Source organism: Pipistrellus kuhlii, unplaced genomic scaffold (assembly GCF_014108245.1).
Source record: "Pipistrellus kuhlii isolate mPipKuh1 unplaced genomic scaffold, mPipKuh1.p scaffold_m20_p_9, whole genome shotgun sequence".
Classification (NCBI taxonomy): domain Eukaryota; kingdom Metazoa; phylum Chordata; class Mammalia; order Chiroptera; family Vespertilionidae; genus Pipistrellus; species Pipistrellus kuhlii.
In genome coordinates, this window is record NW_023425595.1 from 34839903 (window position 1) to 34854393 (window position 14491).

The 14491-nt window shown below is 54.4% G+C and overlaps 1 protein-coding gene across 3 annotated transcripts in view; it reads left to right on the forward strand.

The window, feature by feature from the left end:
• Positions 1-12789, forward strand: part of DGAT2 (diacylglycerol O-acyltransferase 2) — a 32031-nt gene extending 19242 nt beyond the window's left edge. For all 3 annotated transcript variants that reach the window (XM_036426830.2, XM_036426833.2, XM_036426831.2), the window contains 6 exons: positions 655-762; positions 1171-1241; positions 7019-7223; positions 7801-7975; positions 9637-9839; positions 12472-12789. In XM_036426830.2, the coding sequence (XP_036282723.1) occupies positions 655-762; positions 1171-1241; positions 7019-7223; positions 7801-7975; positions 9637-9839; positions 12472-12626 (917 nt within the window). In that variant the 3' untranslated portion in view covers positions 12627-12789. The remainder of the gene's footprint in view (positions 1-654; positions 763-1170; positions 1242-7018; positions 7224-7800; positions 7976-9636; positions 9840-12471) is intronic.
• Positions 12790-14491: the final 1702 nt, after the last annotated feature.

Genomic DNA, 14491 nt, shown 5'->3' on the forward strand with positions numbered 1-14491 from the left:
TGGCCAGGGGCCGCCTGGCACTTCCTCTCCTTGGAGGTGGCCAGCCCTCCTCCGCCGGGGGCAGGGATCCTCCGCGCTCATGTGCCTCTGGTGGCAGTCTGGGGCTTCTAGTTTTTGGTAGATTACTAAAGCCCGGTGCAGATGGTGGTTTGAATCCTGGCTCTGCCACTCTCTTGCCGGGCGACCTTGGGCAAGTTACCCTCTGGAGCCTCAGTGTTCTCATCTCTAAAACGGTGTCCAGGTCACCCTGCCTCACACCGAGACCGTGGCTCAGCCCTCGTCCTGGGGGTAGAGGCTCGTGGTAGGTCCCTCCCTTGTCCGTAGTAACTGTGCTGGGCACTGGGGTGGGGAGAGCATGCAGGAGAAGACAAAAAGAACAGCTCTAAGCACGGCTTCACAGGAAGCTGAGGTTCATCTCCGACGCTATTGCCAGAGCAGCGTGGAGCCCACCTGTCCCTCAACACCAGGATCTCCGAGATGCCCTTGGCCCTGATTCCTCCCCAGGTTATGCCCATGGCTTTGGTGGTGCCGAGCTTAGCACCAGGGTAAATGCTCATTCAGTCGCTTGGTGAGGCTTTGCCCGGGGGAGACGGAGCCCCCCCCCCCCCCCCCCCGGAGGACAGGGCCTGACCTGTGCCTCTGCCTGCCCTCCAGGAGTGGCCTGCAGCGTCATCCTCATGTACACCTTCTGCACCGACTGCTGGCTCATCGCCGTGCTCTACTTCACCTGGCTGGTGTTTGACTGGAACACGCCCAAGAAAGGTAAGGGCATGGGTCTCCTCGCCCCAAGCCCTCGCCCTGGGAACCCCCTTCTTGCACAAGCTGGGGTTCCTCATTGTGGGTGTTGCCTCTTTTGATTTAACATCTTCTGTGAAAATACACTAGGCTAGGCCAGGGGGTGAGGGGAGGGGTGTTGCGGAGGGTTAAAAGCACTTCAAAGGAGCCATCCTGGTCCTCATAGGAGCTCACACTCAATCAAGGGTTTGCATAACACGAGGGTTACGAGCATGGCCTGAGCCCAGTGGGAAGGGGGGGGGGGGGGAGATGTTGCATGGGGGTGGGGGGATAGTCACCCCCGTGGTTTACACTGGTTGTGTCTTGTCTTTTTGCCCAAACACCCCCTTCCCTGATCCCCACGCCCTTCCAACACTGTGTTTTGTTCTCTGGAAGGTGGCCGGAGGTCACAGTGGGTCCGAAATTGGGCTGTGTGGCGCTACTTTCGAGACTACTTCCCCATCCAGGTAAAGATGTTTGTGTGTTATCGTGGGAGGGTGGGATGGGGTGGGAGATCTGAATTCGAGCCTTAGCCCGCCCATCCACAGTGACCACACATGCTGAGGAGAACCATGTGACATCTCCCACTGTGAGCATCTGTTTATACTCCTCCCCAATTTGTGCAGGATTTGCATAAATCACATCCCCATGCCCTGCTAATTCTTCTGTGGCCTCTTACATACCAAGTAAATAGAAAAAATTTCATACCAAGTAAATAGAAAAATCAAGACTTGGGGGGGAAATTCTAGTATTTCAGCCATAATGGTCAACAAAGTAGTGGTTGAACTTCATCATTAGCTCTAAGCTTCCTGGCAACAAAGGCAAAAGGGGAAACATGATAGTTGACTCTTGTTTTCGGAAAAGAAGCAGCTTACTAGTTCCTCGGGGAAATAGGACTTAGTACTAGTTCTTGGGGAAATAGACCCTGAGACCCTGAGTGATATAAGAAGTAGGTGTCATAGCAGATATTATGGCCATTGTCTGCCTGCCTTTCTGTGAATATTAAAGGCCTAGCTTAAAAAGTGAGGTCATTTATCAAGAGCAATACTGAAGAAGTCCAAGTTCATCTGGGCCGCACCAAGGATAGCACTGAACCGAGAATAACAATAGGTGTGAGGGGCTTGCTTGCTTTGGGAAACTCCTATGAAGTAGCATTTCTCTCAGCCAGTCACCGGTGGGTCACCGGCGGTCATGGCCATGGGAATGAAGGCCCATGAGATGTGCAGCAAAAGAAGAGCGAGAACCTAGTTCCTGAAGGGCCTGGAGAGGCTTCTGGAGAAGCTGCCCCTAGAACTCCATCCCAAAGGGAAGCAGCACTGAAGAGGCAGGGGCAACACGGAGCGCGCAGGCACCCCAGTTTGAGAAGAAGCCTGTGGCGCGGAGAGGGAGGATCATATTTTTAAAAAATATTTTTGTTGATTTTTTTACAGAGAGGAAGAGAGAGGGATAGAGAATTAGAAACATCGAGAGAGAATCATTGATCAGCTGCCTCTTCCACACCCCCTACCGGGGATGTGCCTGCAACCAAGGCACATGCCCTTGACCGGAATTGAACCCTGGACCTTTCAGTCTGCAGGCTGACGCTCTATCCACTGAGCCAAACTGGTTTTGGCGAGGATCACGATTTATTGGGATACTTCTAAAAGCCAGCACCTCCCCCCTTCCTGGCACTCTATAAGGGATACTAACATTATTCTTTTTTTTTTTTTTTTTTTTTTTTACTTACAAAAAAGGAAACTGAAGGTCAGAGTAGCAACGCTGACTGAGGCTAGTGAGGGGTGGAGCCGAGATTCTAATTGCTATCTGGCCTCCAGGTCTGGGCTCCTGCCACCACAGCACACTGCCTCCCTGTGCACCGGAGCCGTGGGGAATAAACGTGGGCAGACGCTCAGGTCTCCTGCATATTGGAGGACAGAGGCAGCAAAGGCCCAGGCTGACCCTGGGTGAGGCACCAGCCCTGGCAGGGTTCAGTCTCCCCTTACCAAGCAAGTTTAGGCCGAGTTGGTGTCTGGGTTTCCTTCCTGCTGCACCATGAGCTGCTCTGGGACTCCCACCCGGTCTTCTGAGCACCCGTCGTCGTCTCTTCTCTGGGGCCAACCTCCAGGTCCTGACAGAATGAATGGTGGCATGGTCTGGCTGTCGGCCTCGTCTCTGTCCCCCTCTGCAAGCTAGCTTGGCAAGGCAGAGGCATCTGGGCCCTGGTGCATCTGGGTGACTGGTAGATGGTGGGTGAGTCCAGCAGAATCCTGAAGGTTTTTCCTGCAGGGGAAAGACCTGTCTGGCCAGCTCACTCAGCACCCCAGCCCCGGCACACCCTCGCTGCTGAGGCAACCCAGCAGAGAGCAATGGTGGCAGCATGTGTGACCGTGAAAGTGTGCATGACACAGGGTGGTGTGTGTTTGCTGTCGTGAGTCAGTGACTGAGACATCCTGGCCTGCTGCCTGGGGGAGGTGGCTGGTTGACCCCCACATTCCTCCACTGCACCCAGTATTATGTGTGTATGTGTGTATGGTGGGGGGAAAGGGGTGCCCTGGGGCCAGCTCCTTCTGTCTACCCAACCTGAACCCAGTTTTACCAGAATCTTCAGGGTCAGGGTTCTCACTCCTCCCTTTTCCTGAGGAGCCAAGGCTGTTGTTGCTAGGAGAATGTTGCGTCAGAGGAGGATGTTGCATCATTTTGGAGGTGAGGAAACAGTCCCACAGAGGGGCAAGGACTGGTCCAGGTTGCACAGCGAGTCCACCCAGCATCAGTACTGGAATCCAAACCCTGGGTTCTCTCCCACTGCATTCCCACTGCGTATTTCTCTGGGAGCAGTTCGGTCCCGGATTTCCCCCATTGGATTGAGCCCCTACTTCCTGGGTCTCCCTCTCTCTGCGTTGCCATTGGAGACCTGGGTTGAGTTCTTGCTCTGTCACTCCATTCACCGAGCATCCGTTGTTGCTCCCACACAGTGCTGGGCATGGGGACACAGACGAGCCTGCCCTGGCCCCTGCCCTCAGGTGGGCTCACTGTCTAATAGAACCTGCTAGACTTTGTCACTTTCCGCTCCTGGGACCACAGGCACACTTTATCAAGCTCACTGGGCCTCATTAGTCTCATATGCAAAACGGAGCTGTGCATATGAGAAAAAGTGGTACATGATGGTCCATTGGGAGGAACTGTGGGCTCTGTTCTCTCTACTGGGGCCCTCACCTAAGGGGCCAGGCCCCCATGTTCAGAGTGGCCTGTCCCTTGGGAAGCCTCCTAATGCCAATCACCGCCCCCTACCGCCCACCACCAACCCTGATTACTATTGGTCAAAACTGGAACAGGCAGATATCCTTGCCCACGGATCTTTCTTAAAGGGACAAACAAAATCCAGTGTTCTTGTCACACCTTTTTCCCAAGAAATCAGCTGAGAGTTGGAGCCACAGGATAAGTTGGAGCTGGCCCTGGGACGCCTTGGGGCATGAGAACGAAAGCCACGTGGTGCCTTAGGCAGGCCAGGCATGGAGTCTCAGCCTTGGCTTTGCTCTTCCCTGCAGGTGACCTTGGCCAAGCTCCTGCCCTTTGAGGTCTCAGGCTCCCCCTCTGTGAGAGGTGTTGGCCTTGGTGACCTGACATCAGGGCTGATGCTCTGTGGACTCGTGTGTGGCTCCCCCCTTTCCTCAGCCTCTTGCCAATGGTTGTGTAATAATTTTCAGCTGTACTTAGCACCGATCCGTCCTCTCTTCCTTCTCGGTGGGGCTCTTTGCTCTTTGCCACCAGAGCAGCTCGGCTGGCACAGAGACCATCCCTTCCCTCAGCAGAGGTGGGGCTCATGTGTTAGCAGCAGCCATCGGGACTGCTGGCTGCCTGGGAGAGGAGTGGGCAGTGCCTGGGTATAGGCAGGATTTTTGGAGAGGAGACTATGAAAGACTCTGAGCTTAGAATCCTCTGTTTGTCCATCTGCCTCGTTTCACGGATGGGCCTACTGAGGAGGCCCAGGGAGGAGAGCCTGCCCCAAGTTCACAAAGCAAGTCAGTGTCTGGCTGGCATAGGAACCAAGACTGTCTGCTTCCGGACCCAGGTTCTCAGTCCCATGTTTCTCTCTGCCACCGCGCCCTGCGGTGTGAGCTCAGGCAAATCTCTGCTCTTCTCTGGTTCTGAGGTGCCTCCTATAGGGTCCCAGGGTGGCACAGGCCTATCTGAGTGCCTTTCCTGCCCCGACAGGGTGTGAGGAGTGACTGCCAGGAACGTGTTCCAGGCTCACATGGCCAGCCCCTGGGACTGAGACTTTGCCCTAGGAAACACGGGACACAAGAGTGGCATGTCAACAGAGCCTTTATCAGCAATGTCCTCTCTGCAGGATGGACACTCTGTCCAGCCTGAGGGGCGGAGAGTGTGGCACCCAGAGACCAAAGCTGTGCCAGATGCCTGCATTCTCCGGGGCACTGCACAGTGCTCCAAGGCACCTCGTTTCACCAAATGCCCCGCCAGGCAGGGGCTGGGGAGACGGGGAAAATGATTGAAAGAGCCACCGGGTGACACATCTACATCCTAGGCCTGATTGGCTTCATTGGAGTTTGTCTCAAGAGAATAATCAGCCCAGCCTCTGGGGCTCTCTGAGTGTCAGCCCATGCACCAGGAGGTTGCTGGTTCAGTTCCCGGTTAGATGTTTCTAACCCTCTTCCTTCCTCTCTCTGAAACCAATAAAAAACATATATTTTGTAAAAAAAAAAAAAAAAAAAATCTTTATTGTTGAAAGTATTACATGTGTCCTCCTTGTTTCCCCATTGACCCCTTCTAGCCCATCCCTGAATAAAAACATATTTTAAAACATGATAGACATGTAGATAAAAATAAGGTATTTGTGGAAGCATTATTTTTTCTTTTTTAAATAATTCTTTATTGTTGAAAGTGTTACATATGTCCCCCTTCCCTCTCCTCTATTTACCCTCTCCTGCCCCCCCCCCCCAGGCCTTCAGCACCCTATTGTCTGTGTCCATGGGTTATGCACTCTAGGTCTTTGGTTGATTATCTCCCACCCACCCTCTCCTGCCTTCCCTTTGAGATTCCACACTCTGTTCCATATGGAAGCATTATTTCTGAGGGGAGTTTTGGAAGCTTTTTAAAGGTCCATCCGTAGGGGTTTGATTATAGTCCCATTACATGTAGCATGGCCGCATGATAGAATAATACAGCCATGGGAAGATACTTTACTGAGGAATTTCGATAAGGAAAAATAGATAGGGTATGATAATACTTGTTTGGAAATTATATAAAAATGATACCAACCATATGTGATTTTGTCATTTAAAAAAAAAAAGTATGTGTATGTTTGAGTAGAAAAAGGACTCAACCCAGAGTGATTTAGCTTGCTAGAGGTATGACAGATGCTTTTGGTTTTCTTTTCTCTTTTTTAATTTTCTGTATTTTGAAAATTCTCTGTGATAGTCATTATTTTTCTAATCAGGAAAAAAAAAGTGATGCTTTCTGAACAAAATACCAGTATTGCCCACCCCTCTCTTCACCTTCCCTCCATCGTGTTTGTTGTACTGCTGGGTAGGTGCCTCTTGTTGCTCAGGGTTTAGGGAAACTTTACACCAGCCATCCCACCATCTAACTCTAACCCCCAGGGCAGGAGGCAGCCCCTGAGGAAGCCAGTCATTCCTCAGACCTTCCCGGGGCAGGTTTGTTGAAAGTACCGCAGGTCAGCTGTCCCGCTGCACAGCTGACCTCCCACCACCACTGTGGCTGGCACAGAGCTGTTCTTGCCCTTGTCCTCCGGCCTCAGAGCCCCAGTAGAAGCTGGCTGCCTGGAAGGAAGTTTCCACTCAGGCAGGCTGCACTGTCTCTTCTCCGGCCAGAGGGACTTGGACTTGACCCCAGTGGGAACTAGAGAGGTACAGGGATTGCATTGGGTTTTAGAATAGTCACTCTGCTGTGGAGAGGAGGATGGCCCAGGGGGAGGGAAGACAGGAGGCTAGCTGAGTGCAAAGAAGAGGACCTGGAGTATCTGGCTGGAGAAATAAGGGGATCAGGGAGAAATTTCCCCTCCCCCCTGGGACTTGCAGTCCAAATGGCAGCCAACGAGCACCTGGCACTGTGACCCCAGTGGTGAGGAGTCTGAGGTCAGGTGTGGAGAGTCACTCCAGTCCTTGAGGCCCAGAGTCCCAGGGGGGATGGCAAACCCAGTCTGTCCTTGACCTTCTGGGTGTGCCTCAGGGCCTCGTCCTCTCCCTCCCCCCGGCCAGTTTCCACTCACCCAAGCTTTTCCCTGCAGCTGGTGAAGACCCACAACCTGCTGACCACCAGGAACTACATCTTCGGATACCACCCCCATGGCATCATGGGTCTGGGTGCCTTCTGCAACTTCAGCACAGAGGCCACGGAAGTGAGCAAGAAGTTCCCCGGCATAAGGCCCTACCTGGCCACGCTGGCTGGCAACTTCCGGATGCCAGTGCTGAGGGAGTACCTGATGTCCGGAGGTGAGACTCCATGGCTGCCTATCCTTACTGTGCCCCGCTGAGCCAGATGACAGATTGTCCAGGAAGCCCATACACCACCCTAGACCCGTGCTGAGAGGTGCAGCCTGCTGCAGGCACTATGGGTCAGGGCCAAGCAGGAGAGCTGTGCATAAGTCTTCAAGATTCAACCTGGGTAGTATCTTCCCTAGGAAGCCTTCTCTGGCCCCTTTTCTGGGTACCCCAGCCCCGTGCTCTCCTCTGCATAACCTGATTGTTGTCCATGGCACTATCATTCTCTCCCCCACCCCCACCGTGACCCCCAGCAGCCTGATGTACTGGGCTTCCCAGCACCTGGCATCAGCCTGGTAGACTTAAGACCTCAGGCAGTATTTGCTAAGTGAATGAATTACCTAAACAACCTTATATTGTTATCCCCATTTTATAGACAAGTAAGCCAAGGCTCAGAAAAAGAATAGCTTAGGTAGGGCCATGCAACTTTGAAGGTTAGGTCTCGGGCCCAAGTTTGCTTATACATGTGGGGGGTAGGCAGTGCCCCCAGAGGCAGCCCCGATGGCGTGTCTTCTCCTCCTCCCCCCAGGCATCTGCCCTGTGAACCGGGACACCATAGACTACTTGCTTTCAAAGAACGGGACCGGCAATGCCATCATCATCGTAGTGGGGGGCGCAGCTGAGTCCCTGAGCTCCAGGCCCGGCAAGAATGCGGTCACCCTGCGCAGCCGCAAAGGCTTTGTGAAACTGGCCCTGCGGCATGGGTAAGTGCCTCCGTGCACACACACACACACACACACACACACACGTACACACTATCAGCAGCTCCGTAAACACACACACACACACACACACACACACACACACACACGTACACACTATCAGCAGCTCCGTAAACACACACACACACATACACGTACACACTATCAGCAGCTCCATAAACACACACACACACACATACACGTACACACTATCAGCAGCTCCGTAAACACACACACACACACACACACACACACACACACACACACGTACACACTATCAGCAGCTCCATAAACACACACACACACACATACACGTACACACTATCAGCAGCTCCATAAACACACACACACACACACACACACACATACACGTACACACTATCAGCAGCTCCGTAAACACACACACACACATACACGTACACACTATCAGCAGCTCCGTAAACACACACACACATACACGTACACACTATCAGCAGCTCCCTGGCTCCTGGAGGCCCAGACGCCAGGAAGGCATAGAAGAGAGCTCACTGTCCTGTGGTGGGGGAGGGGGCTTGGAGCCCAGAGGTTCAGGCCAAGTTGTCCAAGAATAGCCTTGGCGTCTGACTAGGGCAAAGGGGAGGCCTGTGTCCCCTGAGCCCTCACAGGGGGGCTGAGAGGGCAGGACCATGCATAGGACAGTGCCCTGGAGCCAAAGCCGTCATGCTACCTGCAGAAGTGAGGGCGTTGTGGTTGGACACAGCAGGGAGGCTTCCCCGAAGGGTGATGCGAAGGGCAGGTGGAGAGGAGCTGGCCAGCTTGGGTGTTTGTGACCTTTTCTAGAAAGCCAGAGACGTTCTGTGTAGCCACCTGTTCAGCACATGTCACTAGACAAAGCACACTCACTTCTCAGTCCCCTGGGATGCCACAGCCACCCTGCCGGTGGTGACGTCCTACTTTCCACGTGAGGAAGCCGAGCCAGGCTAAGTGGCCCAGTAGGGGTCACGTTGTAAAATGCAGAGCTAAGCTCTCTGGACTCCAGGTGCTCTGTTTGCTTCCCTTCTCTGTGCTCTGGGCAACCCCAGGAGGAGGGCTTTGGAGTGACAGGCCTCTAGCAATGGCAGACCTGGAGCGGGAGAGGATGCAGCCTACAGTCACCCACAAGTTAGGGATGGCACTAACCGTTTGGGCCCCACCCACTGCTCCTCTCTGTCCTCTCAGGGCCTTACCCCAGGCTCTAGGAGAGGCTGCTCTTCAGGCCCAGCCTGTGCCAGGCTCTGGGCACCCGACCATTCAGACCCAGTCCCTGTGTTCAGGGCAGGGGCCAGTATGAAGGGACAGACAGCGACAACACGGTGTGCTGAGGACTGTGACACGGAACTGATAGAGGCCTCGGTTGGGTATGGGACAGGGAGAACGTTCCAGCAGAGGCACGCCTCAGGGATGAGAGAGAACAGGCATGCTAGAGCAGGGCTCGCCACCTTCCCTTTGCCTAGTGCTACCAAAGCCCTGACATGCTCCCCCGTCACTAGCCGGGGGGCAGAGGGGACACATGTTGGGGACCCCCCGGGTGGCTCCCGCACAGCCCTGTAGGAGGGGAGCTCGGCTAGTGTCCAAGGCCTCTAGGACTGACAGGAGGAACCGAAGCCAGTGACTGGGGAGTGACAGGCCTGGCCTCTCCCTTCCAGAGCCGACCTGGTTCCCACCTACTCCTTCGGAGAGAATGAGGTCTACAAGCAAGTGATCTTCGAGGAGGGCTCCTGGGGCCGGTGGGTCCAGAAGAAGTTCCAGAAGTACATTGGCTTCGCCCCGTGCATTTTCCATGGCCGAGGCCTCTTCTCCTCCGACACCTGGGGGCTGGTGCCCTACTCCAAGCCCATCACCACTGTTGGTGAGTCTCCCTGCGTGAAGACCCTGAGCTTGGGGGGCCACAGCTAGCTAGTGGTGGAGTTAGGACTCAAATCCAGGCCGCCTGGCTCTGATGTCCATGCTCTAAAGTCCAGTGTTTCCCAAAGGGTGATACGTGTACCCCCAGGGGTACGGGAAGAATTTGGTGGGGGTATGCGTTGCACCGGAGTTTGGTGGGGGTATGCGTTGCACCGGAGTTTGGTGGGGATTAGCTGCGCCTAATTCTGCGTTCTCATGAATACGAGGGGTACTCAGCGTTACGAAAATTATAGAAGGGGTCCACATATGCCAAAAGTTTGGGAAACACTGCTAAACCATGAGGACATGTGGGGGCTGCCCTGGGGGGATTATTGGTGGAGGTGGGGTTAGGGTGAGGGGGTGAAGTGTTATTCCTGTGAGCCAAGCTGTGCTCACAAACCAAGACCCAGCAGTGGTGTGCTTGCAGAGCTGGGCAGTCTCTCAGGGAAGATCCCGTTAGAGCAAAGGTCAGCAGAGGGTGTGAGTGGGGTGTGCGGCATGCTCTGGGGGTCATAGTGGACCGCAGTGAGGAGGTGACTCTTAGACTGTGAGCTGAATAGGAATTACCCAGCAAAAGAGGTGGGAGGAGGGAGTTTCTGTCAGACACAGAAGCCTAAGTGAAGTCCCTGAAGCAAGACTGTGTAGGGTTTTGAAAGAAAACATGACGAGAGCAGAGTCCTGTGAAAAGTGTTGCAAAAAACTGGCTGCACTTGGCCTTCAGCTATGTTGTGTTGGGTTTATTTGAGATCATGTAGAGTAGGGGTGTCGAACTCAATCAGAGAAGGGGCCAAAATCTAAAATCCAGCCTAAATCGCGGGCCGAATGGTTTACTGAACAGTCATAAACTGTCATTGTGATGGAAACGCAGCGGAGTGCAGTGATGGCAGCGCGGTGCGGGCCACATTGCAAGGCCTGGTGGGACGGATTTGGCCCGTGGGCCTTGTGTTTGACACATTGTAGAGGGTTCCAAAGACTTATCTCTTGTAGGGAGGGTGTGTGTTAATGGTTCACAAGCTGGAGTTTACACGGGAGCCTGTGGGCCACAAGCTGTGGACTGGAGGGGCCAAAGCTCACATAGACCCTTTGAATGATCAGAGCCAGGTATTCTGTTTGGTACTTGACACAGAGACTGACTTCCACATGACCTAGACTCTCCCATCCATCTCTGCTCTCCGTGAGGCAGCAGAGACATTTTCATGCTTGGGGTGTCTGGCCAGGGATGGGGTCCTGTGGGCATTGTGAAGGAACTGTTTTTTACTTTAGTAGTGGGAAGCTGAGATGCTGTGGTGAGGGTGATTTAGCCTATTTGCTTGGGAACTGAGCAGGTGTTAAGGAGAAAGGCGGAGTGCCATGGGATTTGTCTGTGAACCTCCCCCTCGCAAACAGAGCACAGAGGACCAGTGCAGGTGACCCGCGTAGAGGAAGACAAGGTTATGGTATTGATGGATGGGTCTCTGAAGCTGGTGACGCCAGAGGGGGGCCCAGTCAGGGGGCTTCGAACTCCAGAGGTCCCCATGATGGAAGCTGTGGAGGCCGTGGTGATGGTCCGCGGATGGCTCCAGGCCTTCTGAAAGCATGGTGTGCAGGTGTGGGCTCTAGGCTCTGACCAGCTGCTTCAGGAGCTGAGAGACCCCACCCTCACCTTCCATCTGCTTGGCTCTCCCAGCCTGTGGTGGAGGGGAGAAGCCCAGGAGATGATCAAACTGCTCCTAGCAACCTCTACATTTAGGAGTGAGTCCTTGGAGCTGGAGCTGGGGGGGGGGGGGGTAATTAGGAACCACTCCCTGCACCCTCCTTCCCAATAGATACTTGTTAGTGGTCACAATATGCCCTTTTATCCCAATAAACATTCAGCCTCAGGGAGATATATATATATATGGTTTGGAGGAGGGAAGGTTCTGATTTGCATTTTAAAGTGATCCTTGGGACTTCTGGATAGAAAATGGATTAGAAGGGGCAAAATTGGAAGCCATAAGACCACTCCAGAGGCTTTTGGGTAGCCGGTGGCTTAGTTGAGGGAATGGCAGTGGAGATAGAAGAGAACTTGGGAGAAATTTCGGAAATGTCTTTGACAGAACTTGGTGATGAGTTGGGTATGGAGATGAAATAGGATTAGGAGATAAAACAGTGCCCAGAAGTATGAATGTTGGTCTCCTCTTCCTCTCCCGCCTTCACCCCCCTTCTTAAACCATGCCATGATTCACAGAATCCTCACAAAGCGCCCTCGCGCCCCCCCCCCCCCCCCCCAGGAAGGATCGCTGTGTGACAGGCGAGGAAACGAAGGCTCAGAGAGGCAAAGTGACTTGCCCAGGGCTTTTCCAGGAGCTCCCAGCTGAGTGCCGTGGGTGCAGACAGGCCTCGTGAGCCCCATTATCACTTAGTGGCCCCGAGGCCTTGGGCAGGTCCCTTCCCATGCCATTGGGCCTCAGTCCTCTCCTCTGCCAAAGGACATCCTAGGACAGAACACCTTCAGCACAGTGCCCGGCACATGGTGGGCACGTAGCACGGGGTCACTGCCCTCAGCATCATGGTCAGCGCCCAGGGAGGGCGGGCCCACCGGCACAGACTAACCAGCGGCCTCTGCCCCTTCCCCGCAGTGGGTGAGCCCATCACCATTCCCAAGCTGGAGCACCCGACCCAGCAGGACATCGACCTGTACCACGCCATGTACATGGAGGCCCTGGTGAAGCTCTTCGACAAGCACAAGACCAGCTTCGGCCTCCCGGAGACCGAGGTCCTGGAGGTGAACTGAGCCCGCCCACCCGCCCGCGGGCCCACGGCCTGCCAGGAGGAGCCCGCTGCCAGTCGTTTTCTACCAAGTCCTCGAGTGCTTTTTGTTCTGTAAATTTGCAAGTGTCATGGGTGTCTGTGGGTTATTTAAAAGAAATTATAATAATTTTGTTAAACCATGAAAACCTTAGGTCTTTTTTTAGGAAGGAAAGTGCTTGGACGTTTCAGGCTTTTTTTTTTTTTCTTTTTTTTCTTTTCCCCCCCACTTCCCGTCTGTGCTGTTCTCGGTGGTGGCTGACACCTCTGGGCCTTTTATAGCTTCTCAACCAGCCCCTCTTCTTCCATTCCTGAAGTCACGGAGAAAGCGCAGTCCGGGCTGCCCGGGGAAGCAGGACGAGCCATTGGGGACCCGGGCCAGTGAGATGATTTGCTCTTTGCCCCTGGAGGGCAAGGAGCAGAAGCCGCTTCTGACACAAACACCTCTCTTCCCGGCTACCCTGACTTGCCTGCAGGACTAGTCCCTCCTGCCCAGGGAAAACACAGCGGTCCCTGTTTTGGAGAGTGCAGGGATGAACATCTGGACTGTTCCAGCTTGATTCTCCTCTCTGCCGCTTCCCCCAGCCCCAGACTGGCCTCTGCAGAGACGCTGGGGATGGCGGTGAGCCTGTGCCGGGAGCAGGGCTGTCCCGGGCACACCATCGCGTGGATTACCCAGCTACCACGTCTGGTTGGAGTGACCGGTTTTCCTCAGAGTGCTGGGGACGTGGACCCGGCACCGACCAGGCCGTGGCCGGAAGCCTGTACTTTCCCCGGTGGCCTCGTTCTGCTGAGCCCACACCCCCACGTGGAGGGGTGAGGAAGGGCCCCTCTTCCTGTTCGCCGCGGAGCCTGGCCTTCGGAGCATCAGACTGGCTTCCGGATGGGAGGCCCCCTCACCCCCCTCAGGTGTGTGTGCCTTTTTGGGGAGGATGGGGGCCGGGGAGGAAACCCAGCCTTTCTTCCGTGTGTTCTGTTTTCTCTTGACGAGATCATTGTACCATGTCAGACTTTTGTATATTCCTAAACAGATAAATAAAAATGAGCGTCCTCTGAGTTCTTGCCGGGGACAACATCTGACACCTGGGGAGACCATAGCTACCTGCCCAGGCCCCTTCCCCTCGCTCCGTTGGCCCACACGGCCCGGTGTGATGCATCATCTGTTGCCGTGTAACAAATTAGTCCAACACTGAGTGGCCTCAAACACTGTCCACAGCTTTTATAACCTAATCTCAGAAGTGATCACCTGTCACGTTTGCCGTATTCTCTTCGTTAGGTACAAATCCTGAGGCCCAGGTCACACTCAGGAAGGTTACAGACGGAGTGACTACCGGGATGTAGGGGGCCTTGGAGCCCCTCACAGCCTCCTGCCACAGGCGCTAAAGGGCTGCTCCAGCGGCAGGGTCCTGGCAAGGCTGAGCTGGAAAGGCCCTTAGGGATGGCTCACACGGTGGTCCTTGCCCCTGGCCTAAGTTATACCCCGAAGGGGTCATTTCATGCCACATCCAGGTCTTAGGAGATGCCATCTCTATTCTGATTCCATTCAGTTCAGTGAGTGCTAAGCCCCTAGGAACCCTTCTGGGCAAGGTGAGACTAAAAGACCTCATTCCAACTTCCCAACTGCCTAGAAGCCTGTCCCCGCCACTCACCCACCCCAGGGACTGCTCCTGTTTCAGAAGCTGTGAGTGGGCTCCTTGGGAGCAGGAACAAACATTGGAAATAGCTGAGGATATGCAGGGTGGTCAGACCTGTGACTAGATGCCCTTACCCCAGCCTGGGGTGCCTCATGGAACTGGAAACCCGAAACCTGGGCCATGATGCAAAAGGTGACTGGACATTTGCCAAGAAGGA